We start from the raw sequence: 27,584 nt of genomic DNA on the forward strand, positions 1-27,584 counted from the left end.
GTAAGATTTGCAAACCACTGGATTTTGTTTTCATCCAGATTTACACAGCATCAAAACAGTTTCAGATATGGGTTTGTATGTGAAATACTCACTTTGACAAAATGTGCAGCAACAGAGCACAGTTTGGGTGCTCATGGTGTAGAGATAAAAAGGAGAATATACAATGATAGAGTGAGGCAAACAAAAGGAGCTCTCTACCATAGCAAAGGCAGACTCAGAAACACATCCACAGTGCAGGAGGGATACTTACGGACTGATAGTTCTTTTTTTTAATCTTGCAGCCATGTAATAATAAACTACATTGCATCAGTTTGTGATGTATGTATTTTCTCAGCTGCTGAGATCAGCGTCCCCCCCCCCACACACTACTTATTCTGCAAGTGATTCTTATGTAATTGAAGACTTGTCAATAGCATCTACAGCTGTTCACCTGGATACGGCTTCCTGAAAATAACTGCTCAGAGGACGAGAGCCAAGTGATAACCTGACCGCGTCCATAAAGCACGTAACAGCCCCGTCTTCTACAACTGAACACTGATCATCTTATCAAAAAAACACTCTCTTTTATGATGATGTGCTTTTCTTTCATGAAAGGCAATGAGGATAATGGAAGTGAGATACAAGAAAGGGGGGATTTTATGTACAAACCAAAAAACGGGGACAAAGGTAAACTACTGGTAATGAGCTAAAGATGAATAGCAATCTTATTTGTACATTTCTCCCTTCACAGTGTTACATATCAAGAAACAATACATGGGCTGCAGAGGTCGTTTGCTGCATAAAGGGCTACGGGACCAGAGATTACCTCGGGAAACCTTTTTTCAAGCACGACAACATGGAGTTACATTCATAAATGTCACTTCAAACTTTACCATGAATAAAAGAAGCCGAATGTAACCTTGTCCGGAGGAGGGTGTCTACTTTTCTGGACTCAGAGGAGTTTGGGATGAACCACACAGAAACAGGTGCCGTGTGCTCCCAAAGCAAAGATGAAAAGGACCATCCAGACTGTCATCAGCAACAAGAACCGCCTTCAAGGCCACATCTTTTCCGTGGACGTCCGTGTATGTTTCAACAAGACAATGCAAAAGCTCATTCTGCACACATGACAGCACCATGGCTGAGGAAGAAGAGGGGCTGGGAATCAGACTGGCCTGCCTCACTAAATATGCTACGATGTGACCTCATACTGTTACACACTTGAGGTCGTGTTTGTGGTAAGAATTAGACTTGAAACTCTTCACTGCCAGATCATCAACATAAAGTGTTATAAGCTCCAAACACTTTTGGGAATGTGTTAGAGGCCCAAAATGCAAAAACAGATACATGAACCAATTTAAAAAGCTGACGAGACAAAACACGAAATTTCGATGTCACTCGAGGAGGTCCAACTATCATAAACCCAGCAGCTTCATTTCTAACATACGGGTCACAAAATAAAACAACATGTGAGCAGGTCTCCACGTTTAAACAAATTGCCATAGGCTGTAATATTAATAGACCCTATTATGCAGTAGCACAGAATCAAACACATGCATTAATCCTGTATTTCAGAGAAGCCTGGAATAAAGCAACAGAAAATTATAGCTATCATAGAAGACCTTAAATTCCTAAGGGAAATAATGTCAATACAGCAAGAGGTTTAATTATAAGCCAACAGAATCTCATTCATTATCTTGGATGCTAAATAACATTCAAAAATGGTTTAATATTCACTCTACGCAGTGCCATGGCAACAGCTGTTTCTCCAGTGACATTAACATTGGCGTCCTGCTAAAGTCACAAGCCTGACTCCAGAGATTGTGATGTTTGGTGCTGAGGAAGTGTGCTGCATGGGCTCCACCTAGTGACACTTAATGGCAACTTAAAGAGTAGAGCTCAAACACTGCCAGAGAGCAAAGAACCCGAACCAAGCATCATTTAATCCTATAAGCTGGTGTGATGGACTATTTTTAGGTCTCCAATCAAGGTGCCTGGCAAATTCCCCTCTTTACAAATTAAACATCTCAGCTTTCAATCAAGTTCAAAAAGCTAATATATCAGAACTTAGAATGAAGGTATTTAATGCGAACATACGTGTATGCATTGTGTTTAATACACATGGATAAAAAGGGTTTGTTTCCACTCATTCACTGACTCGTCAGGAAAGAATTTATCACAATCCAACTTGACTTGTGATTAAACTCATAAATCATAATTATTAACTTATTGTGAAGATGTACTTTGCACGGTGGTTCGCACCGTCGCCTCACAGCAAGAAGGTTCCAGGTTCAATTCCTGGCTGCCCAGCCACAGGGGAGCACGAGCCAGTGTATTTCTAGCACCGGTCCCAAGCCCAGATAAATGGTGAGGGTTGTGTCAGGAAGGGCACCTGGCGTAAAACGTGCCTAAATCAATGACGCCAGATCGAGTTGCTGTGGCAACCCCTGAAAAAGGGAGAGGCCAGAAGAAGATAATATTTAGTTAATGTTACAATTAAGACCAAACTGTAATAAGGCCAGTTTGCTTTTACGCTATAAACCTGCAGTTGGATATAAAAGAGAAGATACACCGACAGAAAGACCAACTTCTCTGTAGTTTAAGTCCACTTTATTTAAATTAGATTTTTTTTTTGTTTGTTTGTTTTAAATCAAAAAAAGTTCAAGTTTTCAGGACAAACAGCGACAGTGCAATAAACGACAGACAATTCTCCATCAACAAGACACACATACAAAAAGGAGACAAGACACAAGCCACTGTTTCAAGTATTGTGAACAGTAACACACACACACACACATATATAAAGCAACAGGAAAGGCCTTTTGATATTTCTTTACAATGCAGTTGTCAATGCAAACTATACGCTACCAACTTCTTTAAGACTTTAAACAAACTGCTCCCAGCAACAAGTGAACCAAACGCTTCTTAGAACGCTTACGCTCATCTGAGATAGAAGTATGCTTTCAAACAGGATGCAGGGAAACCTACAGAGATCCAATCCAAAATGCCATGTAGTCAAAAATTTAAAGATGGCTTTCAGCTGGCTACTTTCTCAAGTTTGCAATATGAGGCACTTGTTCCTTCCCCTCCTCGTCCATTTGCAAGATTATACAAAAATTACCAAGTTGCATTTCATAAAACTTGTAGAGGTTGCACGTCGATGAAGGAAGAACTCAGGATCATATATCCTTCCTCTTAAAAACACTCCAAGTGCACTTCTAATTCATTTTGCACTAGCTATCATATCTTTTGGAAGAATACTGTAGTGGTTTTTCCTCACCAAACACTACCATGTACAAAGTTCTCGCCCCATTACAACATGTGAATCACATAGGTCGTCACCCATGAGGCACACTCAGACCATCCACCCGCTGAGCTGTTATCACATCATTTTGTATCCATGGACAAGTCATCAGTACATCCCATAATCCTCTGCAGCTCCTGAATGCAGGGAACAATCGACTGGCTGTGCAGCTGAGCCATCTTCAACCTACAGACAAAAATACAGGAGTCAGTCAGTCAGATTTGATGTAAAAGGTACCAATTTTCAGTCATTTAGGCTTTGTTCACTGTGATAATGCCTTTTATCTCAAATATTAAAAACAAATCTTTATAAATAATAATATAAGATGCCAAATTAATGAGGATTGGTAACTGCTGCAATCCAAAAATGAACAGTGTGGCTGTACTTTAGATCCAAAAGTAATTGGATAGAATAATAAGCAGAATGCATCCAAACTATGTGTCCCAGGGTGGTGAAGAATGTGGAAACCCAGCTATATTTGAAGCCTAAAAAGAGTTAACTTACATTCAAGAGGTGACAAGATGAGACTCCAGTAGGATGTCCTTGTCGCTGGGTAAATAAGTCGGCACCGTTACGCCAACCCGTCAGAGAAATTAATGTGAGCTGTGGTTTATCATAGTACAGCACAGCACTTCGTGGCGGGGCTCAGGAATGGTAAACATGGTTGTAGCTGGATTTTTCCTTCAACTAGAGTTCATTCACTTAAATTACTGTTCACAGGGAAGTGAGCAGCCATCAGGAAAGAGCTTACTTGCATTTTATTACCATTTGTCTGTGAGCAAACAGCACTTATGGTGTGGGTCACTCTACAGCTTTATAAATGTGTGCATGTTTTAAAAAGGTTGGGCCAACCAAACCGGTAGTAAAATGGCACTTTTGTCATGAGGTATTACCTTCAACTAATTTCAACAAAAGCATAGTTGGCATGGCTGTGGCACTCCGACTGTACTGCATGTTGACTGTTCATGTGGCATTAAAAAAACCTGAGAGTCACCTCCTGAGCAGCTCGCGTCCTCTGCTGGGCTCGGGGCGGTAATGCTGGAGAGCGGCGAGACTGTGAGCTGCTAGAATGCTGTAACATTGTTCTCTGAGAACGTTATGGTCTGCAGTGTCCCACTGTGGTAACTCGCTGGTGTATCGCCATGACATCAGGGAGTGCTCCAACACAACATCCCACACTTTGTTCCTCAAAAGGACTTGGCCCCACTCCTGACACGAAACCTGAGGCGGTGGATGAGGTGACAGATTAGCGTGACACAATGAAACCTGCTGCTCACTGAGAGGTGCACTGTGGAGAGGCGCTTAATCTATGTGACAAAAATGTGACCCGCAATTACACACAAACGAGTACAGCGCGACACGATTTTCCTGCTAATTGTAATAGGCATTTATACAAGTAAATCTACACAATTAAAAAGAATAAACAACACAAATACTGACTTTGAATGCCACCAGGTGTGGATACGCCTTTCTGTAGCAGTGAGCATCCCGGTTGGAGCCAAACCGAGAGTAAGGTATGGACCTGTAAACATTTGCCTTCTTTAGCTGCAGGTCTTCCTGAAGATACTTTAGGTCCGATGCCATGATTTTGGGCTCGTGGCTCTATAGACAATATAGCACATTCAATTTCAGTTAATGCACAGAGTTAGGGAGTATACTTTCTTTCACTTCATATGATTATGTTGTATGGATTTTCATCCCACATATATATCAAATTTCCAAATGTATACTCAACATCTTGGAAACAGAACTATGTCCAGATACCTGTTCAACTAAGATGAGAGATCTGATGAGTTGTACAAGCTGCTGTTTGGAGAGTTGGGTGGGGTGCTCATCCATCTTCCCGCACTTGTCTTCTATCCTTCCTCTCCACATTCCATCAATGGACAAGTCCACTGCAGAACAAAGGAATATGATTAAGTTAAACAAGGGTGGGTGGAAGCAGTTCTGGCAGGAGTTGCAGCTCTTTTTTTTTTTTTAAACAACAGGTGAAAGCACAAAAGAAAAAGAAGCTCAGAGTGCTACAGCTCCACAGGTACCAACAAAGGCTAAATGGGCTGTGAGTGTAAAGGTAAGCCGTTTTCACTCAGCTGATTCTGCAAAACTACCGATGAGTCATTTACAGTTTTGTACAAAAGTCTTGAGCAACATGTGCAAAGATAAAGGGAAAATGCAGGATTACATACATACATTTGCAACGAGCTCTAAAGTCAATTTTGTCTGAGCACCTTTATTCTTCAACACAGCCTGAACCCTCTTTGACAAGCTTTCTTGTAAAAAGTGAGCTTTAGGAATAGTTCTCCAGGCTTCCTAAGGGACTTTCTAAAGCTCTTTTTTGGATGTTGGCAGCCTTTCCTTCCGCTCTCTGTCAAGATGATCCCACACTGCTTCAATAATGTTGAGGTCCGGGCTCTGGGGAGGATTCATCCCTCCATAAGACCTGTTGCTACTGATTTTCAGTCCACTTCTTGAGTCATTTTCTCCCCATTTCCCATCCTTAAGAATGGCTTCTTGACAGCCACCATTCCATGGAGACCATTTCTGATGAGGCTTAAATGAACAGTAGATGGATCAACTAAAGACCAGATGCATCTCTCGGGTCCTATGCCAGAGCTTTAATGGATGTTTTTTCCTATTTCTTAAGGACATCACTTTCAGATGCTGTAGATAGTACTATCATAATGAGATATGTCAAGTTTACAGCTAATATCTCTTTTGGAATCACTTTGTTGGTATAAAAGTACTATTACATGTCTGTCAAACTGTGATTTTATTTTATTTTTAATAGTGGGAACAAAAGTTGTGTCTTTATTTCAGACTGCAAATTGTCACTTAAATTACTGAAAAGTACAATTCAAAATTTGATTCTTTAGTAGTTTGTCTGCTATGTTTAGATGAGGCCACCCCCTCCAGTTAGGTGCCTTTTTGTTTTTGGTAAGTGCCTCAAAAATGAGTTTAGAAGGAGCATAAATAAATGAGAGGGAAGTTTAAAACTGTTGCACAGTACTTTAGATCAGTACATGTGTGTTTTGCCTCCTATTAAGTCATATCATAAAGCCAACCCCACATTAATTCCGTAGGTGCAGCTATGGCGGTTTAATTAGGTACTTACATGACTGCGCTCGCTTCGTATTTGTGGTTCTCGACCTTGGAAGAGGAGATGGGGCCAAACGAGCACTCAGAACTTCTAAGTAGGACCTTCTCATCCGAGCTGAAAATTTAAAAAAATGACAGCTTTATAACAGAAAAAAAAAGAGCGGCTAAAGTTTAGATATCCACAATATCAAATAGCCACTCCTACAGAAAGCAGAACATGTAAAGTGAATGCGACTGCAATATTAAAATGGTCATCGTTAACTTTAATACGTTAACGGGTAAAGAGCAGTTAGAATGGGGTCGCGTGTGATGATAACATTAGCTTGATAGCACAGAGCAGCCTCTTGAAAAGAAATCAAGAAAAGTTTTAAAACCATAAGAGAAAACTGCCATTTTTTGGACTAACCTGCTATTTTGGGCTGTGGTTCGGGTATTTCCATCAAGGCACGTCGTGGCTGGCACACAGCTGCCATTGTGACCAAACTAATAAGTTAAGATAATGGAGCTAACTACCTGCTAATAGCCTGCGCTGCTACTACTAGCTGAACTTTAAATCCCACGGGGTGCCTAACAATTACTTCTCCACTGTCACAGTTTGTCCCCAGTGACTTAGGCAGTAAGCAACTCTTTCGGTGATGTGAAGCTAGTTCTCACAAATGTCTCGCAGAATATGAACTAAACACTTCGGAAAAAAAATGCATGCATTATTGACAACAGAGTGAAAACAACTGAAAACCTGCAACTTTTGTCTACCAGTACAATGCAGTTGAGGCGCGCGACACGAGTTGCCGCGCGGGTGTGGTTTGCTACATATTTCGACCTGATTGGTAAACGTCGCAGCGTGCGTGAAACACGCGCCTAATATGCAGATTTAGTGCCCCTGCCCCCCCCCCCCCCCCCCCCCCCCCCCTTTTTGAATTATTCCGCGAGTAAAAAACATCACGTCGGCCACGACGGACCCGTTCTACATGTATGTGCACGTGACACAGTGCAGCGAATTACAGTGCCAAAAAGTTACTGAATCCAGTTAAATTCAGTTTTTTTTTTTATATCACATCAAATCAAACGACATCTCGAGGAGGACAGAAATTCCGCTTAGACATGTAAACATAGCTATTCACACGCACAAATAGGTCAAATATGGAATATCTTAAACATCACTAAAGCCAAAAAGGAAGTCTAAAGTTTTGTTTGAAAATATTATATACAAATATGCATGTGGCAACAACAAAATAAACTTGGTCTCTACAATTAGAAAAAGAACATCCCATCTTTAAGGATTTTTTTTTAAATTAAAATGACTTGAATAACTCGTAACACAGACTGAAAGAAGATAAGACAAAAACACATATGTAAAATATCTTTTAATTAGATGTTGGATAATTGAAAAAAACAACAGGAATTTATATTCTTTCTTGAGAGATGTAACTGCGTCCTGATACATTGTGTGAAATAATCAATTATTAAAGCACAAAACAGATTTTAACAAAGAAAACGAGCAAAAATAAGAATTTGAATGGATTCTCTCCCTTTTTCTAAATTGCGAATATTTCAGTACAACAGTTTTATATATGCGGCTTTAGTGAAAATTGTTTGTTGTTCTCATCAGAAAATATTCCTGACGGTGAAATATGATAAAAAGTGGTAAACGCGATTTTTACTGCACTCGTGTTCTCAACATGTCTCCAACAATATTCCTGTTGTCTTTCAAAAAAAACAAAACAGCGCTGCAGGGCAACATAGTTTAAATCAGTTCACTTTTACAGCCTATCAGAAATTCAGCTGAATATTACCAAGATGATATAATGTGACACTTTCCTCACTAGACTGGCAGTGACACACTTTTACTTGGAGCTCTACAATACGTTTTTATAATAATTGGTGTATCATATTTGTAGTAAAACTGCACTGGAAAGTGAATTTGCTCCAGCCCTGTGCACGGGTAAAGCACATTAAGCAAAGTATTCAAGGGCTTCTTTATACTGCTACTGCAAATAATATAATTATATGGTACCTATGTACATTATATACACGTTAAATAAGTTACATAAAACACAGGTAAAAGGGTATAATATCTATTAGGTACATATATTACAAAGGACAGTGACAGTATGGCTTTGTAAATATACAATACAGTCATCAGAAAAAGCAAGTGCAGTCAGATGACTTCCTTTGAGCATCTTACTAATCCCTTCAGTGTTACATAACTTGCAATAAGTCTTAAACTTTTTTAAAAATTTCGATACAAAGACCACGCAGATACAATATGAAAAAGCTACAACTTTTCGAGATGACTCAAAAATGGCAAGATGCTTGAAGACAGACTTCTCCTGACTGCATAGGCCACACTATAAAGCATAAAGAATAGCCTCTACTTGCTTAGCAGCGTTTTAAGGGAGCGGGTGAGTGCGTTAGCAATGGCCGACATGGTACTGGAGTGGCGGACCAGGGCTTTCACGCTGTGCTCCCCTGGTGCTCCTATGGTGGCAGCCTCAGCTGCTTTGAGCAAACAGATATAGTTCATAACAACCTCGTCAACTTTTGCCACAACTTCTCTTTGTTGGTGTGAGGCCGAGGCTCCAAGCCCCCTGACCAGACACATACAAGCTTCACAGAGGCAGCATAGCACCTGAAAGCTACACGTTACAGCTAGCAGCATTTCATCTGGACTACTGTGGGCTTGAGCCATCCTCCGGCATGCCCGGCCTAACTCTTTAGACTCAACAGAAAGGAGCTGCTTGTACTGGGAGACGTCCTGGATCGGCATCTGGACTCCACGATCGCATCGGCCCACGCTGGATCTCACCAATGCGATGAGCTCACTGGCGTCACGGCGGACATCAGTAAAGCCAGAAGGGAAGCTATACATGTGGTCCTTGAGAGCATTGATTCGTGCCAGACGGTCGCTGAAACTCATGTTATTGAGGACCTCTCCGTACAGCTGCTCCCCCGAAGCGTCCACTGCTGAGCTGCATGGGGATAGGGCTGATGCAGCAGCGCTGTTCATATCCATACTGCCCCCACCACGTCTTCCTCTTGGCCTCTCCCATTCAATCTCATCCTCATCTCCATCATTCTTTCGCTTAAAGAAACAGTAGCTAAAGGGCCCGTTGCATCTCCAAGGACTAGTGTCCAGTTTCTGAGAGCCCTTCATGTGTTTTGAGTCTTTCTGTAATGGAAAAGCAACAGATGCTCTTCTACTGTCTACCCCACTGCCTGTGGACCAGCAGCTACTGTGGGAGAATACAGATCCTTGTGAGTAGCTCTTGGAGAGACGTTTCCTCGTTGGTCGACGTTGAACTTTTGTGTCACCTTGCTGGGACGTAGGTGGTGACATGGGCTGCTGGCTCCGGCTACGTGTGGGCTTATCAAACATAACTTCCACACTTCCAGAACTGGCGGTCACATTGCTGGAGCTGCGTTTGAGCTCCCTACCCCGTTGCATGTTACATCTGAAGTGATCGGTCTGTGGCAGGGTTGGGGTAACGGACTGGATGTGGTTCTGATTCTGGCGAGAGTGGACGGAATGGATGGAATCTTGTGGGCATCCTGGGTTGTTGGAGCTAGGGTTGGCTTGCGTGAGTAGAGATAGAGGAGGTGGTGGTGGGGGAGGTGGTGGTGGCGATTGTGGGTTGGGTGTTGGAGATGTAACACAAGCTCTAGTGCTACTAGATGCCTGCCTTATAAAAGCTGATGGATGGTCTCCTCTTCCTATTGAGACAGCGTTCAGGTCCGCACGTTGACCACTTAAACTGGGAGCAGCCGAGAAACAAAGAGAATCATTAGGTCGGGGATAAGACTGGCGGGCTGCATGTTTTGCTCTTGGGTCTGATTTGTACCAGTCCTCAGTGCTGCAACTTGGTTGGCTCCTTGACCGAGGTGGGGGACGGTTATCTATACCTCCAACATCACGATTTCTGTTTGGATTGAATCCCCCATCCCGATTAATGCATTCCTCTCTTTTAAGTGAGAGAAATTGATCTTGACTCATACCGTTCTCACTTTCCAGGCCAGAAAAGGAGCTCCTCCTTCCAGCAATAGTTTGCCTGAAATCTAAAGTGTTGCTTGGTCTTTCCACATGCATATCAGGGCTTCTCTTGAGTTTGGCAGGAAGAGTGGCAGAATGGTAGTACTGCGGATTTTTATTAGCCATTTGCAATGTGGATGCATGAGGTGCAACTACATTTGGGCTGAGGAATGGGGATGATATGGAAGAAGGCATACATGGACAGCGGGCAATGTTGTTCCCCCTATTCTTAACCATTTCAAAAAGTTGAGGGTTGCTAGTGATAAAGCGCCTGCTATCCTTTTTCACTGCACCTCCCATACCTGCACTGTGCAGCTTCCCTCCCTGATGCATCTGGCTGACTGTGAGATAGTTAATCAGATGTCTGTAGGCCTCACTGCCTTCTTTCGGGTTAAGACTCTTAAAACAGGTTTGTTGTTTAGAGTGCACATCATTGTGGGGCTTCTTACTTCCAGTGCCTGTGGTCTCTTTATGTTTAGATGATGTAGCTGATGAGGGTCGGCCTGATTCTGCCCCAGAAAGAGGGGGATGCATATTGGGGAGCATTTTCCGAAGGAGGGCAGGGTCTGCATGAGGATGGAGGTCTTTTCCCTGAGTGGTCTGGCCAGGAATGCCGAGAGATATTCCGGGTTTGTTGTCCTCATAGTTTAGCCCTCTGACCAGTGAAGAGGAGGAATTAGAAAGTGGGTGCCTTTGCAGATGGTGGTGTTTGGATTCAACAGCACCAGGGCCAAGAGGAGAGTCGGTTGGTGTGGCACAGGTGCTACTGTTCGTGCTGCCACCGGCATCCAGTGATGAACACAGAGAACCCTGCAGTGAACTGTGAGCTTCTCCTTGCAAATTTGAGATCCTTTTCGCTAGGTGGTACTCACACAACCGTGCAACACTCTGCTGTCTTGAAATTGGCTGATGTTCGCTTTGTATGTCAGACCCCTGGTCAGACCCCCCAGCTCTGGATTTCTTGGATGGGGACAGCAATGATGCAACAACTAGATGTTCGTCTTGTTCTGCTACTGCTGCTCCATTGTCTCCAGCACAGTTCCCCAAGTTGACAACATCTAAGAGGTGATCAGAAACAGTAGAATAGGGGCGGGGATTTCTGTGACGGTCGCAGGGGAGGCTGTTCACTCCAATGTCCTCAGTTACAGAATTTTCAGCTACAAATGAATTCTGTCTTCTCTTACTGTCATCTCGGTCGCAGAACGAAGTGCGCTGCTCCAAGTCAAGACAGCTGCGTCTTCTGCTACTCTCACCGCAATGTCCTTCCCTTGTGCTGAAGGTGTTGTACTTCCCACTGGAGTCTGCGGATTTTTTATGGTGCTTGCCTCCTGGCGTGGTGGAACTTGGACGCTGAAGAGTGGCAGAGAGATTCATCTGGGACCTCACCTCCAGCCTGTCTGGTCCTGACAAAGTCGTGTCTAACTGCGGACTCCGTCTTGGAGGAACTGCAGGAGGTTGAAGGTGTCGTGTTGGACTACGATGTTTCCTCTCTACTGTGCTATGCATATTGGGTGAGACAGGAAATTCTGTTTTCTCCTCAAGTAAAGGTTGGTATCCTTCCCTTGTGGCCACCAGAAAACGCATGTGGCTCTCACTGAGCCTGTGAGTAGCAGCTAATTCAGAGATTTCGGTCATCTCTGAGGAGTTTGTTTCATTGCCAGAGTCTGAGGAGGACTCTTGGCTAAAGCCATGGGATGTGTAGACTCCTAGACAATAAGAGATAAAAAGTTAAACATGAATCATTTAGCAAAAAGTGAACTAGTACTCAGACATTATGTTGTGATACAATTTAACTTGAATTGAAAGTCTGTAATGAAGGATTTATTTGTTGTTGGTGAGGATGATTAAGAATGTCAATCAATGCTAAATGAAAACAGAAAACAAACATTCCTGTTATTTTATTTGTATACAACAGACCTGGGTTATTTCTACCGGGTGGTGGTGGGGGAGGTTGCTGTTCAGACACCGACAGATTCTCTAGTGCCTGTAGAGTATTCATGACTGCATTCTCCAGCCTTCTTTCCCCTTCCCTGCTCCCGCCCTCCTCCCCATGTGTCGGAACAGCATCAATTAACGATACTGGTATATCGTCAGTATCACATGTGCTTAGAGGCCTTCCCTCAGGGGCTGTGTCCTCATCTGAACTGTCCCGAAAGCCTGGTGGTGGAGCTGCAATTGCAAGGTTGAGTGTCTGCAGCAGTGTGTCATCGTCGTCCTCGTCAACACCGTCGTCTCCCTCAGGAGGGGGCAGCGATGTCAGGTCGATGATGTCATCGGTAGAACCAGAAAGTTTGAGAAAAGTAGCTTTGCTGGCGGCTGTGGGTAACCCTCCTTCTTGATTGGTACGGTCTTCATCTTCTTGTCTGTTTTCACTCACTGGGGTCCCCCCAGTGGAGTCTTCTTCGCACGAAGCATCATCATCATCTTCTGCATCGTCAGTTGTGTCACGATAAAAGAGGTCCCTTAGAACTGGCTCCTCACCACCTTCCTCGGTGATAATGTTGCTGTAAACATGTGTTATTCCACTGAACTGGAATGGCACTCTGTCCTGTTGCTGAAAGTCTGTGTTGTTGTGCAAGTAGGGCGGTCTGTTCTCTGACAATTCGGGACTCTCTGACAGTCTTTCATAGCCTAAGTTCTTAGGTCTGTTCAAAGGTGGGTTTCCCCCAAAGATAAATGACACTTTGGCGCTTCGAGGTGAGTCCTGAGTTTTTTGTCTGGCAGGGGGAAGAGGAGGGGGCACCGGACTTCCTCGTGCCCCAAGGTTGCTGTCAGGGTTTGGGGGTTCTTGGAAGTAAGGAGAAATGCTGTTTTCCCTTTGCCCGTTGTCCGAGTAGTCCCTGTTGTAGACCTCCTCCTGTGATGGCTCCTCATTGTCCCCCAATGATGTGCTGTATGGCCACTCAAGGACACGATCCTGACCTGCAGGCAGAAGTGAAGCAAGATTTCATTACTTTATGTGCTCTATTATGATTAAATCTTAATGCAAATGCCTTCTATTCACTCGACCCCTATCTCTTCTTCAGGATGTTGAAGGTTTTCTCCTGCACGATAAAACATCAGTTTTGAAGTCGTGTAATTTGTCCTTACAAACATTTAAAGGCGTTTTTAATAGTTTTAAAGCGGACGATATTGCTGGGATAAGATTCTGCTACTTATAAAAATAACATTACCAACAAAACAGAGACTGTTTAGTGTGTATTTTCTGAAAAATTAGCAACAAGAACTGGCCAAAACACTATTTTTACAACACAAAGACATACATGTAGATGTGACTAGTCATGTAAAAAAGAGAGTCAACCCTCTTTCAATTCAACTGTTTTGAATATCAAGACATCATAATAAAAAAACTGAATCAAATAGGACAAGATCCTAAAGGTGCAGATAGTTACTGAATTGTACTGAAAGGTACTGTATATTTTTACACATTTTGTAACTTTCTGTTAAATAAATTGGGACACACAAGTCGTATGTGTTCAGTCTCAAGGCCTGGTATGAACCAGATAAGCTTTTTTTTTATGTACTGAGACGTAAACTTCTCAGAATTGAATGAAGTTGCACTTACTTTTTCACGTGAGTGTATAATAGTAACTCACCAGCGTCATCCCCCCCTGTGCTATTGCAATGGGCCATGTTGAAAATAGATCTCCTTGAGTCCACTAGGAGGCGATAGTAGCCTGCTGTGAGACAAGCAAGGTTCATTGCATCACTTGACTCCATGATCAGTGTGATGGGCTGTAAAAAAAAAAGAGGGGAGCAATGGCGGAAGAGCAAGGAAAACAGAGAAGGAAAGACAAAAGGTAAATGCTTGATACTTGTGCAGAATAAAGTTGGCAGTCTGCTCTCAAAGAGAAGTATGCTCACCCTGACATCCAGAACATGGAGCTCCAGGCGGACGTTGGTCTCATCCTCAGTGAGGATCTCAATGCGGTTGACATGGCTGAAGTCGGCCAATAGGGCAACAAGGTTGGTCCGGGCGTTGATAACATGACTGATTCCGTATCGTGGACCCACTAAGAGCGTCACGTCAGTCTGTTTCTCACCTTGCTGCAGAAAACAGTTAAAAAGAAAGACATTTGTTCCCTGAGAGATTTCTTATTGAAAGCATTTGACAAAAAAATCCAACAAATCCCTTTGTGATGTAACGTCTTACCAAAAGTATTGATTTGAACTCCCTCCCTCCATAGAGTTTGAGTTCACTGAGGTACCTCAGATAATGCACCTTGGCCTGCAAAGCAGTCAGCTGTGAAGATAGAGTTGAAATACGTTGGTAAGTATTCAGAAATGGGATCAGTCCAACCTGAATAGAAGCATTTATCCTATAATGTGAGGATGTAAAGCACTCTCAAACCAGTTTGATGTGGACCACTGATTTTCTATTATATCCCATCATATCATTTAAATATGACCAGAATGTCTGGAGCCACTCCACTGCAGCACTCTTCATAGCTTGCTTCTATGGCTGCTTGCCTCCTCGGTTATTTAGGGTGAGTGTGATTTTACAAATTTGAATGTGCTTTCACTTGGGTGAGATGTGCATTTATTCATAAACCTGAAGTTTTATATTTTGATTAATCTTCATAGTTATTTTTTTCAGCAAATATATCAACCTTTCAATCTGAAACCTCCGTACGGCTTTATTCACAGCTGCTCTGCAAAACTGAGAAATTTGAAATGAAAAAGCAGATTTGGAGCATTGGTGCTTTGAACTGGCTATTTTCCCAAAGGAATCACTACAAAGCAATAGCCATTGTGAATACAAATAAATATCCACTGCATCATGTTGCTTTGGCCTGTTCAACACATGTAAACATGGACATGAAGTTATGGTGCATTTGACCTGATCTAAATCCCTTAATCTACAGTGCGAAGCTGCATTAAGTGCTTCACAAAGAATCAGACATAGAGCATGACAAATTTGCCTGCTGACGAGTGATGTGGTGAACATTCAGCTTCAGTGTATTTTTTATTGGATTAGAGACCGGGGAGATCATTTTCACACTAGAAAATGTATATATTGCTGCTTTAAAATGACACTTTATAGTATATGACATATGTCACAACCAAAACCTAAAACAGAATACATCATTCATTGTGTAGCTACTCTTTATGTCACATGTATGAGTCTAGAAAACTGAATATTTTTAACCCTTTCATGCACAAATTATGAAAGCCTCAGTCGGGATTTCTTTCCCAAGTGTTTTTATTTATCTTTAGGCATAAAAAGAACAAATTATTATTATTTTTACACCAATTATTTAATCATTATTATTTCCATATGTGGAATCAAGTCAAAATTCAACTCCCACACAGAAATAAAGCATAATATACAGTCCTGCTGAGAGTTTGTGCAGCCTTTTGCATGACTGGCATATCATCATAAGGTTTTCGCTTAAGTCCTACAAGAAGATAAAGAGAATCCAATAGATCAAATGATACTGAATATCAAACTTTTTTTCCCCCCTATATTATGAAATGTGATCCAATATTACTTGTCAGTGTCTGGCGTCTGGCACCCACTCCCAGCTGCTTGTCAGTCCACCAACTGAAAGCACACGAAAGACCAAATCTCACCCCTAAAGTAACTGGTAACTCCAGAGGCTTGCGTAATTTTGCCACTTAAAAAATGTAGAACATTGGATCATTTTCTTTAAGAAATGCATGACCAGGTGTGAAATTTTTCGTCTTATCTGTTGAAGTGAGTTCTCGCTGTCTTCTTTAAGGATTTGTGTGAAAATCTGTTGATGTTTTAGGTCACATTTATAGAAAAATATAGAAACTTTGATTGACTGATGACTGGGAAATCTTAATTTAATTTTGCAGCCACAATACTTCCTGCTTGAATTGTGCACAGACGTTTTAAGCTGTTTGAGAGCTAAAGAAGGAAAATAATATCTACTCAGCTTAATTTATCTTGCAAAATTCAAAAATGTCTCACTCGCCCCTTTTTGGTTTATTCAAACACAGTTAATCAACTCTGATTCACTCACCTAATATCCTCACGGTGAAGTAGTGACAACAAAGTTGAAGTTTTTGCATGAGTTCATTTAGTTTTGGCCAGCTGCTGATATTTACTTGTGGAAGTCAATGTAGGTGTCAGTGAGTGAACAGACCAGCTGGTGCTTGTATCATTAAAAAGAAGTTTCACAAAACGCTGAAAAGTTCAGCCCAAGTTGGATTAGCTGCCCCAGACTGGGACATGTGTGTGTGAATATGAATATCTCATTATGCACAAACTTTGACAATGCATTTCACTTGTTATTCACATTAGCATTCAAGGTCTAGCTCCACAACGGGTCTCAGCTTGACAAAGGTGAGAACCTTTACAACACCAAGTATGGCAGCAATGCTATTTTAGAATAGTGCAACAGAGGACAGAGAAGTGGTGTTTTTGTGTGCATGTGGGCTTGTGTGTGAGTAAATTAAGAAGGGCAAAGAAAGACAAAGAGAGCTGGTTACTTTCTTCCCCGGAGGCACGAGATTCTGGTTTGTTTTGAGGATGTGTGTCAGAGCCTTCTTGATGTTTTTCTCCTTCATGCTGGACAGCACAGTTGGAGGCAGGAACAGCGATAGACCCCACTCTTTTCTGTTGAGAGGAGATTGATTTAAAGATAAGGACGCCCTTGGAAGAAAAGTACTTCCACTGGACCTGGGTTAAACGCTTGCAGTCAAAATCTAGTGAGTGGATGAGGTTTACTCTCAGACTGGCAGTCAGTGAGAGAACAAAACACTGAAATGACTCTCAGGAGGAGAACTTGCTTTGTTTAAAGTGTCTCCTCAATAGCTCATGAAGTCTTGGAGAATTACAGTGCTGTGCCATGTCAATAAGAGTATATCATCAAGTAAATTTAGTAAAGGTAATTTAGTAATTTAGCAAATTGGTAAGCCATGATGATAATAATCAAATGAAAATAAAAATAACAAATCAAACCAACAGCTTAACACACACATACCCACAACTACATCTGCGCACAAACTTACTGGATATATTTGAGGGAGACCTTCTGGCTCTGTCTGGTTGTCATGGACAGGATGTACATCTGCAGAGCAGCCAGTCGCAGCGCAGCGTCGTACTTCAGCTCCGAGCCGAATCGTTCTAAAACCACGTCGTTACAACTCTGCAACAAAGCAGGAAGCAGAGGCAGGTAAGAATCCCAAAGCCACTTTTGGGGTTTGAGAGGTGCATTTAACTTCTTCAAATATTCATAGCGATTCAAGCAGCAATGCATCTCGGCTGAGTAGAAAGAAATGACTCCCAAATGTCAAACTTGGTGGCTTGAGATCCCTTCAAAGGGTACCAGCGAGTCCTGTATGAAGGACTCAAAGGAACAAAATTACTTTTGCTCCTCGGAGGCTATTTCACTTAAAATGCTGCCAAAGAAAAACTTTTTTTTTTTTTTTTTTTAACTTTAGAGGGAAGTATCTGATACAAGAGGGTTTTTTTTATCTTTTGAAAAGTATTTTTTTACAAAATCATCTGGTTACAGCTTATTTATTTATCTTTCTAAAGCAGTTTTAAGAAGCAAGTTTTTCATTATTTCACTTTGAATTTTAGACCCATCACTGTAGCTCACCTGAACATAGAGGTATTCAAAAGCCACAGCATCTCTCCGGAGCAGCTCTACTGGGTCCCTGGGCATGAAGCTGATTCTAAAGACACACTTCATCTTGTCAGAGCCAGGCCTCTGGGTCACCTGGGGTCACAGAGATTAACAAAGAGAAGCACAAACACATGCTGATGAATAAAGTATGAAACAATAACTGTCAGTCAAGCAAGTAAATAAAAGAAAAATAGTTAAAAAAATTAAGGGAGGTTTTTTTGCATAAGGGTTTTATTGAGATCACCATACGTCTGAGAATCAATGGTACTAGTAGAGATAGTGGTGATAGGATTAGATGTAATAGCTGAAAGGTAACAGCTGTGGTGTAAACGATGGCATCGTTATTATTGTCAATGTAAGAGTGCAATGCTTTAACAAAATTAAGGAGAGTCTGGAGGAAAGGAGGATTGGAAAGTTGATCAAGCAGGTCTAATGTATGATATGCTTAAGCAATGCATTGTGGGAAGTATTGGATCCGGTGTTTTGGAAGCTTGACCCATACTACCCAGCAAGCACATGACGTTCAGCTAACGTGAGCCTGTGGTTCCATAAACTACTGTAAAACGTGCACATGGTTAAGTAGTATCAGAACATTCCCCAAAAGTTTGAGGGACTACATTCAAAAACTCCTCTTAGTGCATTGAACTCTTTACACAACATTCTTAATTGGTTGTATTTTGGTATTCCTGAGTATAATGATTGGACCAACACAGACTGTGTTGGCAGCATAAATATATCTAACATTTAGAGTTCTGATAGTAATGTCCAAGTTTGACTGCAATTTAAAGGTTAGCAGAACGGTAAAACAACCCAGAAAGAACATTCTGCAAAGGTTGCCCAAAGCTTCCTCAGCAAGAATAACATCCAAAACATGCAACTAAAAGGCTAAAACACTATACTAATGCCAGAAAAACTATCCTGTTGAACCATATGACAACCAAAACAAACTTTAATCTAAAAACAATGTTCATGGAACGTTCCAGTTCCAGCAGGGTAAATGTCTTTTTACAATCTTTGTCAGTGTAACTCTAATATGCTGCAGCGAGGAGAGGTTAAAGTTATCTAAAGATCTGTGATATCACCAGTTATTCACACAGTATAGTGTGACGGGCCTAGTCTCTAAATTTTCCTTAAATTAACACACATACATACTATCAGCAAAGTGTAAATTGGTCAAAAGAGCTGTATTTAGATCTCCTTCTTAGATCTGCACTGGAGTAAACTGGACTTTCCCCCGGGTATTATTTGACGATCAGTTCAATTTGCGCCATCAAATAAACCCTTTTTATATTAGCAATGGAAAGCTGTTATCTGCAGTCATTCATGGGTACGCACGTCTTGACAAATTTCAGTAAACGTTAATCAATAACTTTAGCAGAGGTATGGATAGTTTAAGCCTGTAGGTAAAATGCTGACTTCAAAGTATATCCAAAATATGTTCAAATGTGTCCTTCTTTTCAGTTAAAGATTCATTCAACCGCAGAAAAAGAACAGTGACATTCAATACTTTTCTCTCAACGCCTCGCCAGACATTCAGTAGATTTTCATTGTCTTCAGACTCTGTGCTTAGCTGGCTGTGTCAGCCTCACCATGCGACACTCAGCCAGCCTCTACCACGCCTTGTCTGCCTGCCAACTTGCCCGCTCAGTCAGACAAACATAGAAAATCATCTCAAATTCTACCCCATTCCAGCTCCGGTTTTGCAGTCTGGAACCAAGTTCAGACAACCAGATCAACAATTGCCTGGACACTCTAATCCTCTCATCAACAACTCAACTTGGACGGCAATCACCACTTCTTATAGACTCAGACTCCTTAAATCGCAAAAAAAACCTGGTTAAACATTGTCTAGGTTCTTCTGAGGGCATCTGTAGTTGGGGAGGTAGAGTGGTCTGATACACTATAAGAGTCGGAGGGTTTCTACGTCAGTCATCTTAGATTGTCTTCTTCATCGGGTTGTCGAGCAGGGACTTTTCAGCCAAGTGTTAGGCAGCTAGGATGAGAATTGAAACTTGGAAGTCAGTCAGGTTGGATTGCCCAGTCTGGGCTGACAGTGAGAAGCTGCCTCAAGGGGAGAACTTTAAGTATCTTGTGGTCTTCTTCATGAGTGGGGGCAGAAGGAAGTGGGAGATTGACAGGCTGCTTGGGGCACATCAGCAGGGATGTGGATGCTGTGCCAGTCTATCGCGGAGAAGAGAGAGCTAAGCTGTAAAGCACTACATTCCAACCCTCACCTTTGACTACGCTCTGTGGGTGGTGACTGAAAGAATAAAATTACGAATACAAGCAATGAGCTTCCTCCAAAGGGCATCTGGGCTCACCCTATAGGACAGGTTGAAGAGCTTAGACATCAGACGTGGGCTAAGAATAAAGTTGATGCTCCTTCACATCCAAAGGAGCCAGATGAGGCTGTTTTGCCATCTGGTTAGGATGCCTTTTGGATGCCTCCCAGGGAAGGTCTTTTGGACATGTGTTTCCAAAAGGAAGCCTCATGGCAGACCCACGACTCACTTGAGAGATCATCTGCTGGCTGGCTTGGGTGTGCCTTTATGTCCCTTAAGAAGAACTGAAGTTGGATGACTTGGGACCTCTGCTCAGACTCTCATGATCCAGTCCCACAAATGTGGCAGAAAATGGATGGATGAATGGACTGATTTAGGGCAACACTTGACTGAATGTATTTGTTATATTCCACCCCTTTAGTGTTATTCAAACCACTTAATAACCTAAAAACATCAGCTTTAGTAGCCCAGAATAAAAAAACATCACTTAGATGCTGCAGTTAGTTGTTCTTGCATTTCTTATACAAAAAAAGACAAGCATAATCTTTAAAATATTGATCATATTTTATAAATTATTGAACATCAAAGTGCAGAGAGAGTGAGAGTTCTTTTTTTTTTTTTTTCTTGTCTAAACCAATGAGCAGGATTGACCCGCAGCTGTATTCCAGCCTGTATGGTTTATCAGTTTTGTCAGAGAAGAACGGCTCTTTAAACCCTCTTTCTTGTGTGTGCCACATGCAGAATTTTACATCAAAACTGTGTGCCGTGAATATCAAAGCTGTCCTCTTGTGATCGGGCAACCTCATTAGAATGGAGCGGCCGCTGTGGATGAGCATGCTGTTTGGCAACTGTGGGGTGTGTGTTGGAGTGTGTGGGAGGGTAAGTGTAATGTGAGCTGTCACCCCTGCTGTGCCCGGGCTGATAAATGACACTGGGGTCTAAGTGCTGCTTGAATATTGAGCAGGAATGTGTGCGTGTGAATGTGTGTATGAGAGACAGAGTCTGATGGAAAAGGACACAAAGGAAGAAAAAGAAGGAAAATGAAACATCTCCTACCTGAGTAAGCATCTCCTGTTCATGCAGAAGAAGCACTTTGCTTCCAAAGCCTTCGGTCCTCTGCTCCAACGCGAGGGAGAAGTGCTCGATGCATCTGATTGAAAGCTTCTCTTGCAGGGTCAGGATTACTTCCTGGTACAAAGATACACACAAAGCCACAACATTTGAGCTGTGGTGTTGATTAACAGTTCTTTATCTGACAGGAAAACAATACTTTTCTCGGATGCTAACAACATTAAAGTAAGCAATGTTTACATCAAGAAACACCAGCTAAACTTCCAACTGTAAACAGCTTTTCCAGTTCATTTGTGCAACACATTGAGGCAAAGCAACATAAACCAAGAAAACAATAAGTGGCCAATTTCAAATTTCAATCTATAGACATATTAGCCTAATAAGACACAAAGCGCATATACAACATAAACTTTCTCTGTTGGTGGCTGGTGTTTTCTGCTCTTTTCTAAATTCAGGTGGGAGCCACAGAGGGCTGGCGACTGAAAAGGAATAAACAGCGCCATGAAAGAGGATATGTTCTCTGACTGCTTGACTGAAAAAATAAGGTGTGGACACAAATGGAGCCCAAGTATCTGAAATTTAAATGAAATCCTCTGCAAGCTGCGAGTGCTTATTGAGTGAAGTAGGCCTTGAGGCGTGAAACATGCACACACCTTTATGGAAGTACTGCTGTCGAAGCGAAAAGACTTAGTCTGCCCGTTCTCTAGATAGACCTTTAGGACATTTGGCATGAACAGAAGAGAGTTGTCCTTCACCGGGTTCTGCAAAGGAGGAATATAATTAAATACCATTTATATTAAATCTGTAAAAAATGTCAAAATAAAATTCATGGAAGTGTCACAGCTCATTTCTGCGATTGTCTTATTTACTAAACTGTCTGTCTTAAGTAGAAACCATCTGGCATTCTCTATATAGGTCACACATAAGCATCTTTGTATATAAAAGTGTGTGTGTTTGTGTGAGTGGTTGGACTGACTGGAACCTGGCCGTTTATAATGACCTCCTCAGCAAAGCGCACTTTGACCGGATTGGACTTCAGCATGGCTTTTTTGGCTGCACTGATGAACGCTGATTTAGGGGACTAAGACGTAATCGTCCAAAAAGAGACAGACAGCAAGATAAAGAGAGATGGGGGAGAGGAAGAAAGAGGCAGAAAGAAGGAGGGAAAGAGATAAAGAGAGGCTTGAACACGTGCAAATGCAGAGACAATAAAAGGCTTCCAAGTCTTTTTGATTTTCAGTTAAAATAAATCAACATTTTAACATTTTAAAACAATCACAGAAGAGCACATTTTCCTGTATTTCTTTTCATAAAACTATGATTCTTTTTCAATTTTTTGTTGGTTAGAAGAAATTCAATACTGGTGTAGTTGAAAGCGTGAAGATGAGTGAATGCAGCTGAAGCTAAATTCAGGTGGGAGCCTGAATACCGGCTTATAAAAGGTTCCTGGATAGCCTTTTATCTCCTATAAAGCTCAGACTGAGATTATTTTATATTTTGTTTCTTTTGCTGGAAACATAGACAATGAAAAGACCACATTTATTCCAACGAAAGAACTTCTGATAAGACTAGACTTTAGCTGTTGTTTTTAGCTGGTTCACAAAGGGGAGAAAAGAGTGAGCGTGTGGAGGACTATTTTCAAAGGTGGATGTATACACAGCAGCAGAGCATTGACTGTATTCGGAGAGACTTTAGTCTTGACTTTGGAAAGTTGCCAATTATTTTCATATCAAGGTCTTTCCCTCTCAAAGTCCCCAAGAAACAGCTTTGGGAGTTCTGTTTGTTCCTGCATATCTGAAAGTTTCCTGTTCAGTCACAAAGGCTGACTCCCTCCACTAAAAGTCAGCTCTGCTCTCATTGGTAATTCTTTGGGCAGATACTGATGTATGAAAGACTTTTGAAGTCACTTTTGTAATCATGACAGCCTTACTAGTCACACACTAGCCTTATTAGTCCTTATTAGCCTGTCACTGTTCCTCCTCGTATTCACACACGCCAAATAGAGGCGGCTCAGTCCCGCATCACCGTGTCCTTACACACATCAAGCCGGCATCGCAACCTCAGCTGAGTGACAACAGCATCGTTGGTTAGAGTGGTGGGTTCCATGATGCCGGCTTGATGAAACTGTTTTGCCTCTATTATTATCTCCCTTACAGATTCAGAGGCGTTTCAGTAGCGGATCGACTTTGACCCCCCCAGTGCTCTCACACATGATGTACAACGAAGGCATGTCAGTCATCTCTTGCATTTGTGAAAGAGGCTATTGATGCTTGGTCTAGAGCACCTTACGTCCCTATCCAGCGCAGAGGGAACTGCTCTTCAGCTGCAAATTACCAAATTATGCCTCTGCGGCAGTATGACCAACAAACTGCATAAATGATAAACATCGGCTGGAAAACATCATTCTATAGGGCTCACAAAAATGGAATGCATAAGGGGAAGAGACCAATAGACACCCGACTCCCAAGCACTGTATTTGTGGTCTTATTTGAGGTGTTAGTCCAACTGCTGTTTCACTACTTTCTTTATTTTTACTTCCTTTACTCTACTATTGTAAGTCACTATACATTGAAAATACTTGGTCATGGTTGGGAAAACATCATATTTAGGCATTAAAATAGATTTTCTTGCTGAAAGCTTTTCCAGCATTTTCCACATTGCCATGGTGATGCGTCCCACAGCTGTTACAGGTTGCTGTGACGCAGAGGAATAACCAACATCAGGATCTAATTTTATGGGTACCTTACAATGTAAGCAGGGTCATTCTTTTGTTTGTTATGGTTATCTTATGGAATTTATGACCAAAATGAAAACATATTGGATAGAACTAGCCTTATTCTATATGTGACAGAGAGTTATCAGGCCTCATGAGGTGTCTTGGCAAGTTCCAGCTCATAAAAAATTTGTAAAATGCAACTGAAACCCACATTCAAGTACAAACAGGAACCTTTTATAAGCCGGTTTTATCTCAACAGTCATCATCATGGTTTCTTTTCTGAAACTTATGTAAAAACATTCATTATTGTGTCAAAAATATATTCAGTCCAAAAAGACTGCTTTCCTATATTTCTGATAAATGTTTTTGACAAGGGTTACAACATGTACTCACAGGATATGGCTGAACAACAGTCAGCACGATGGATTCTTTGCAGCTCCTGAAGCAAGCAGACAGAAAAGCACAAAGTCAACACAATCACACACACAAAAAAACTACAGGAATGGATAAACAACAGGAACCCGATTAGGAATAAGAGGCTTCTGGCAACGGCCAGATGCAGTTAAAACCAGAGGCATTCATACATAGACTCATTAAGTTCCCAGTTTAATTAAAAAAAAGTGATTGTTGCTTCTATGCAGTGAACATTATTTGAGTGGTAGCATGCTGTGCACACTGAAAGATGCTCTTAATCTTAAGCAGAACTGTATTAACCAAGAATTAATCAGACGACTTGAAATCATTGTTAATACTTGGCAAAGACTTAACTGGAGTGATGATAACCGTGATTTAAAAGGCAACTTAATGATTATGACTTCAATTACGCACATAATAATTGTTTTGTTGTTCTTTTTTTGCTGTGATTATTGGTGCCTTCCAACATGCCCTCAACTGGAAATCATCCATCTATCCAATAGGCTGGAGCCTATTCCAGCTGTCATTGGGCCACAGGCAGGGCACACCCTGGAGAGCTCGCCAGTCCATCACGGCAAATGGAAATCAATCAATGTAAATGTTACACAGAACTATAAGCCTATTGTACGAAGAGTAGGCAAAAATCCCGGATTTCAATCCTTGTAGCTTGATAAATTGGTTATACCCAGGAAGAGAAAATTTTGACCATGGGGTGCCCAATCCTTTGCTTTCCACTGTACCTGGCTCTATAACCATGCAAATATGTATGCTTTTATGTGCTGAGATTACCAGTAAGGCAACAGATCCACCAGCCAGCTGACCTGAACTGAACTATTACAGCTGTGACTGAGTCCCTGAGGTATGTGTATGTACCTGACGAGATCGATGACTCGTTCTCGAGGAGCCGAGCCGACGGGTTCATCGTTGATCATGATGATCTCATCGCCTGGCAGCAGCTTCCCCTCTGATGGACCACCTGCACACAAAACCATGAAAATAGGTCAGAGCCGATCAGTCCAATGCGGGCAGCAGGCAGACAGATTTATTTTGTCTGCTGAAGATTATACGTGAATGAATAAGAGCAGTCTCAGCCAAGTGACACTTACTTATGAATGTGTGAATTTGTATCGGCCCACTTTGTTGAGTGTGTTTGTCTTTTGAGACACATGATAAGAGTGAGCATCTATAGTCGCTTTCTTGGCCAACCAGTCAAAACAGAATATCAATTCATCCATCTGCTCAGAATCCCACACGGACTGGTTACTGAGATGTTCACTTGCTGTCTGTGCATGTGCCACAGATGGAGCTGATGGCTGATCGGAGAGTGTAAGCAGCTTGGCTAGAATTTGGCAATCAACCAATCAATTTATATACGTCCAGCATGAAAAACATTAAAACAACCAAACATTAGATTTATTGTATTCACTTATACAGTTATTGGCTGAGAAGCCAACAGTTTGCATGGTGTTTTCTAATCAATCACTGCAGCGACTGCTTGCACTGATTGGCACACTTCAGATGATCTGAAAGAAAATCCCTTTTTCAAGAAGCACACTCGCATATCTTGAGGCATTAGGATTTGTTTTCCTGCTCTGTTTTGTAAGTCAGATTATTTTTTCTTTTTGTTTCTCATGTAGCATCGTCACATTTGAGCAGTTATATGCTCATCTGACTATGAGCTTTGTGGACAAATTATGTCTGACATTTACATTGAGAAATATACTCCCAACTATACTTCCATTTATTCTTTTTTTAGCAAAATATATGCATTTTGGAAGAAGGTAAAGGCCACTTGAGTCTATGCAGCTACTGAATCAAACACAAGTTCATACATTTAACTTGAGAAACTTGATGTAACTTGAGTGATGCACTCATCTTTTTGCTTGGCATAGAAAACAATTATATTATAGATACAACATTACATGCCATATTATAAAAGTATAATCTTCTTATTTCTATGTGCAAAACTATTAAGGCGGGTTATGACCACCAACGTGTAATAGATAAGTTTGTCCTCAAGTTCGTTTGTTAAAAAAATCCTAAAAGATTTCAAAGTCCAACTCCAGCGGTCCTCAAAAACTCATCTGTGAACCTTCAAGTTGTACTTAATTGGACACATTGCCTGGGAAAAGCTTTGTGATCGCGGCACCCACCTGGTGTGACAGAGCGGACCACCACTGGTTTCTCACTGCCCGCCACAAAACCGAAGCCCAGAACCGGGTCCCGTCGCATCTCCACCAGACGGGGGGCGGGGGGGAACCCATCCAGGTGGACCTCCTCCAGTGAGCTGTTCTGGGACCCTTGGCTGAAAAATACAGAACGACCAAAATATATATGTGATCAAACAAATCAAGAGAACAAGGACATTTTCAATCTACTCACTTAAAGTTCAGACAGTTTGCTGACCTGCTCATCGAGAGTGATGTCAAATGAGTCAGCAAAAAGTTTAGCTTGATGATGACATTGTGGGTAATGGGCACAATGACTAAAGGATCAAATCTATCCAGTCGGTCAAAGGAGGCTTTCTTAAAGAACACGACCGGTTGTCCAATGAATTCTTCCTTGCAGCAGAGTTTTGGCTCAGATAAAAACATTAAAGTTGGAATGAATAGAGCTTTTGGTTTAGCTTTTTGCTCATAAATCAGAGCTTTGGCTCAGGTGCAGAGCATTTTAAACCTTCAGCGCCACTTGTCCTGCCTTATTCATAAAATGCCTCAGACTTGTGATCTGGAACCAATTTGCTACTTAAAGCTATATAAAAGTCTGCGGATTATTCTGATTAAAAGTTCACTGATCACTTCATCATAATTCATTTTCTAAGTGTAAAGAACTTGTATATCTGTCTAATGTATGTTCGTTAAAGCTCCTCCTTGTTTAAGTTAAATCAGTAGCTCATTAGGAATTTTTTTCCACTGATGGCAATTCAATTCATTCTGAAATCTCGATCATTATCGACTCGTTCTCCTAAATGTCATAACTCTCTCCTTAAGGCTTTGGAAATGCACTGTCACACATTCAGATGCAGAGTATAACTCAATGATAATTCACCATTCGTAATTGTGCTCCAAAAAGGTACAAGTAGAGATATTAGACC

General features: G+C 41.6%; 2 protein-coding genes and 1 long non-coding RNA gene across 3 annotated transcripts in view; 1 reads left to right on the forward strand and 2 right to left on the reverse strand.

Moving 5' to 3' along the window:
* Positions 1–27,584, forward strand: part of LOC140272883 (uncharacterized) — an 858,120-nt gene that overhangs the window by 187,050 nt on the left and 643,486 nt on the right. The gene's annotated exons all lie outside the window — the stretch shown is intronic.
* On the reverse strand, positions 2,983–7,231 carry LOC140293817 (uncharacterized). The gene is made up of 6 exons (XM_072379558.1): positions 6,786–7,231; positions 6,396–6,494; positions 5,048–5,178; positions 4,724–4,885; positions 4,278–4,504; positions 2,983–3,469 (listed from the first exon to the last, which is right to left on the reverse strand). The coding sequence occupies exons 1-6, from the start codon at positions 6,850–6,852 to the stop codon at positions 3,367–3,369; spliced, it is 789 nt and encodes a 262-aa protein (XP_072235659.1). The 5' UTR covers positions 6,853–7,231; the 3' UTR covers positions 2,983–3,366.
* LOC140271687 (FERM and PDZ domain-containing protein 4-like) overlaps positions 7,760–27,584 on the reverse strand; it is a 45,367-nt gene continuing 25,542 nt past the window's right edge. The window contains exons 3-16 of the mRNA XM_072367008.1: positions 26,644–26,795; positions 25,364–25,466; positions 24,470–24,515; positions 22,337–22,441; positions 22,014–22,121; positions 21,346–21,477; positions 17,981–18,100; positions 17,388–17,524; positions 16,866–16,992; positions 14,560–14,649; positions 14,271–14,453; positions 14,003–14,141; positions 12,324–13,328; positions 7,760–12,112 (exon numbers count right to left, since the gene is read on the reverse strand). Coding sequence (XP_072223109.1) covers positions 8,751–12,112; positions 12,324–13,328; positions 14,003–14,141; positions 14,271–14,453; positions 14,560–14,649; positions 16,866–16,992; positions 17,388–17,524; positions 17,981–18,100; positions 21,346–21,477; positions 22,014–22,121; positions 22,337–22,441; positions 24,470–24,515; positions 25,364–25,466; positions 26,644–26,795 — 5,809 coding nt within the window. The 3' untranslated portion in view covers positions 7,760–8,750. The remainder of the gene's footprint in view (positions 12,113–12,323; positions 13,329–14,002; positions 14,142–14,270; positions 14,454–14,559; positions 14,650–16,865; positions 16,993–17,387; positions 17,525–17,980; positions 18,101–21,345; positions 21,478–22,013; positions 22,122–22,336; positions 22,442–24,469; positions 24,516–25,363; positions 25,467–26,643; positions 26,796–27,584) is intronic.

The sequence above is a fragment of the Leuresthes tenuis genome, unplaced genomic scaffold (assembly GCF_036924035.1).
Source record: "Leuresthes tenuis unplaced genomic scaffold, fLeuTen1.0.hap1 SCAF_1, whole genome shotgun sequence".
Lineage (NCBI taxonomy): Eukaryota > Metazoa > Chordata > Actinopteri > Atheriniformes > Atherinopsidae > Leuresthes > Leuresthes tenuis.

Coding starts and splice junctions, on each gene's coding strand:
- LOC140293817 (XM_072379558.1), bottom strand. CDS start 6,852: ATGGCAGCTGTGTGCCAGCCACGACGTGCCTTGATGGAAATACCCGAA. Junction 6,495..6,785: donor ACCACAGCCCAAAATAGCAG/GTTAGTCCAAAA, acceptor TTAAATTTTCAG/CTCGGATGAGAAGGTCCTAC. Junction 4,886..5,047: donor CTCTCATCTTAGTTGAACAG/GTATCTGGACAT, acceptor TATTGTCTATAG/AGCCACGAGCCCAAAATCAT.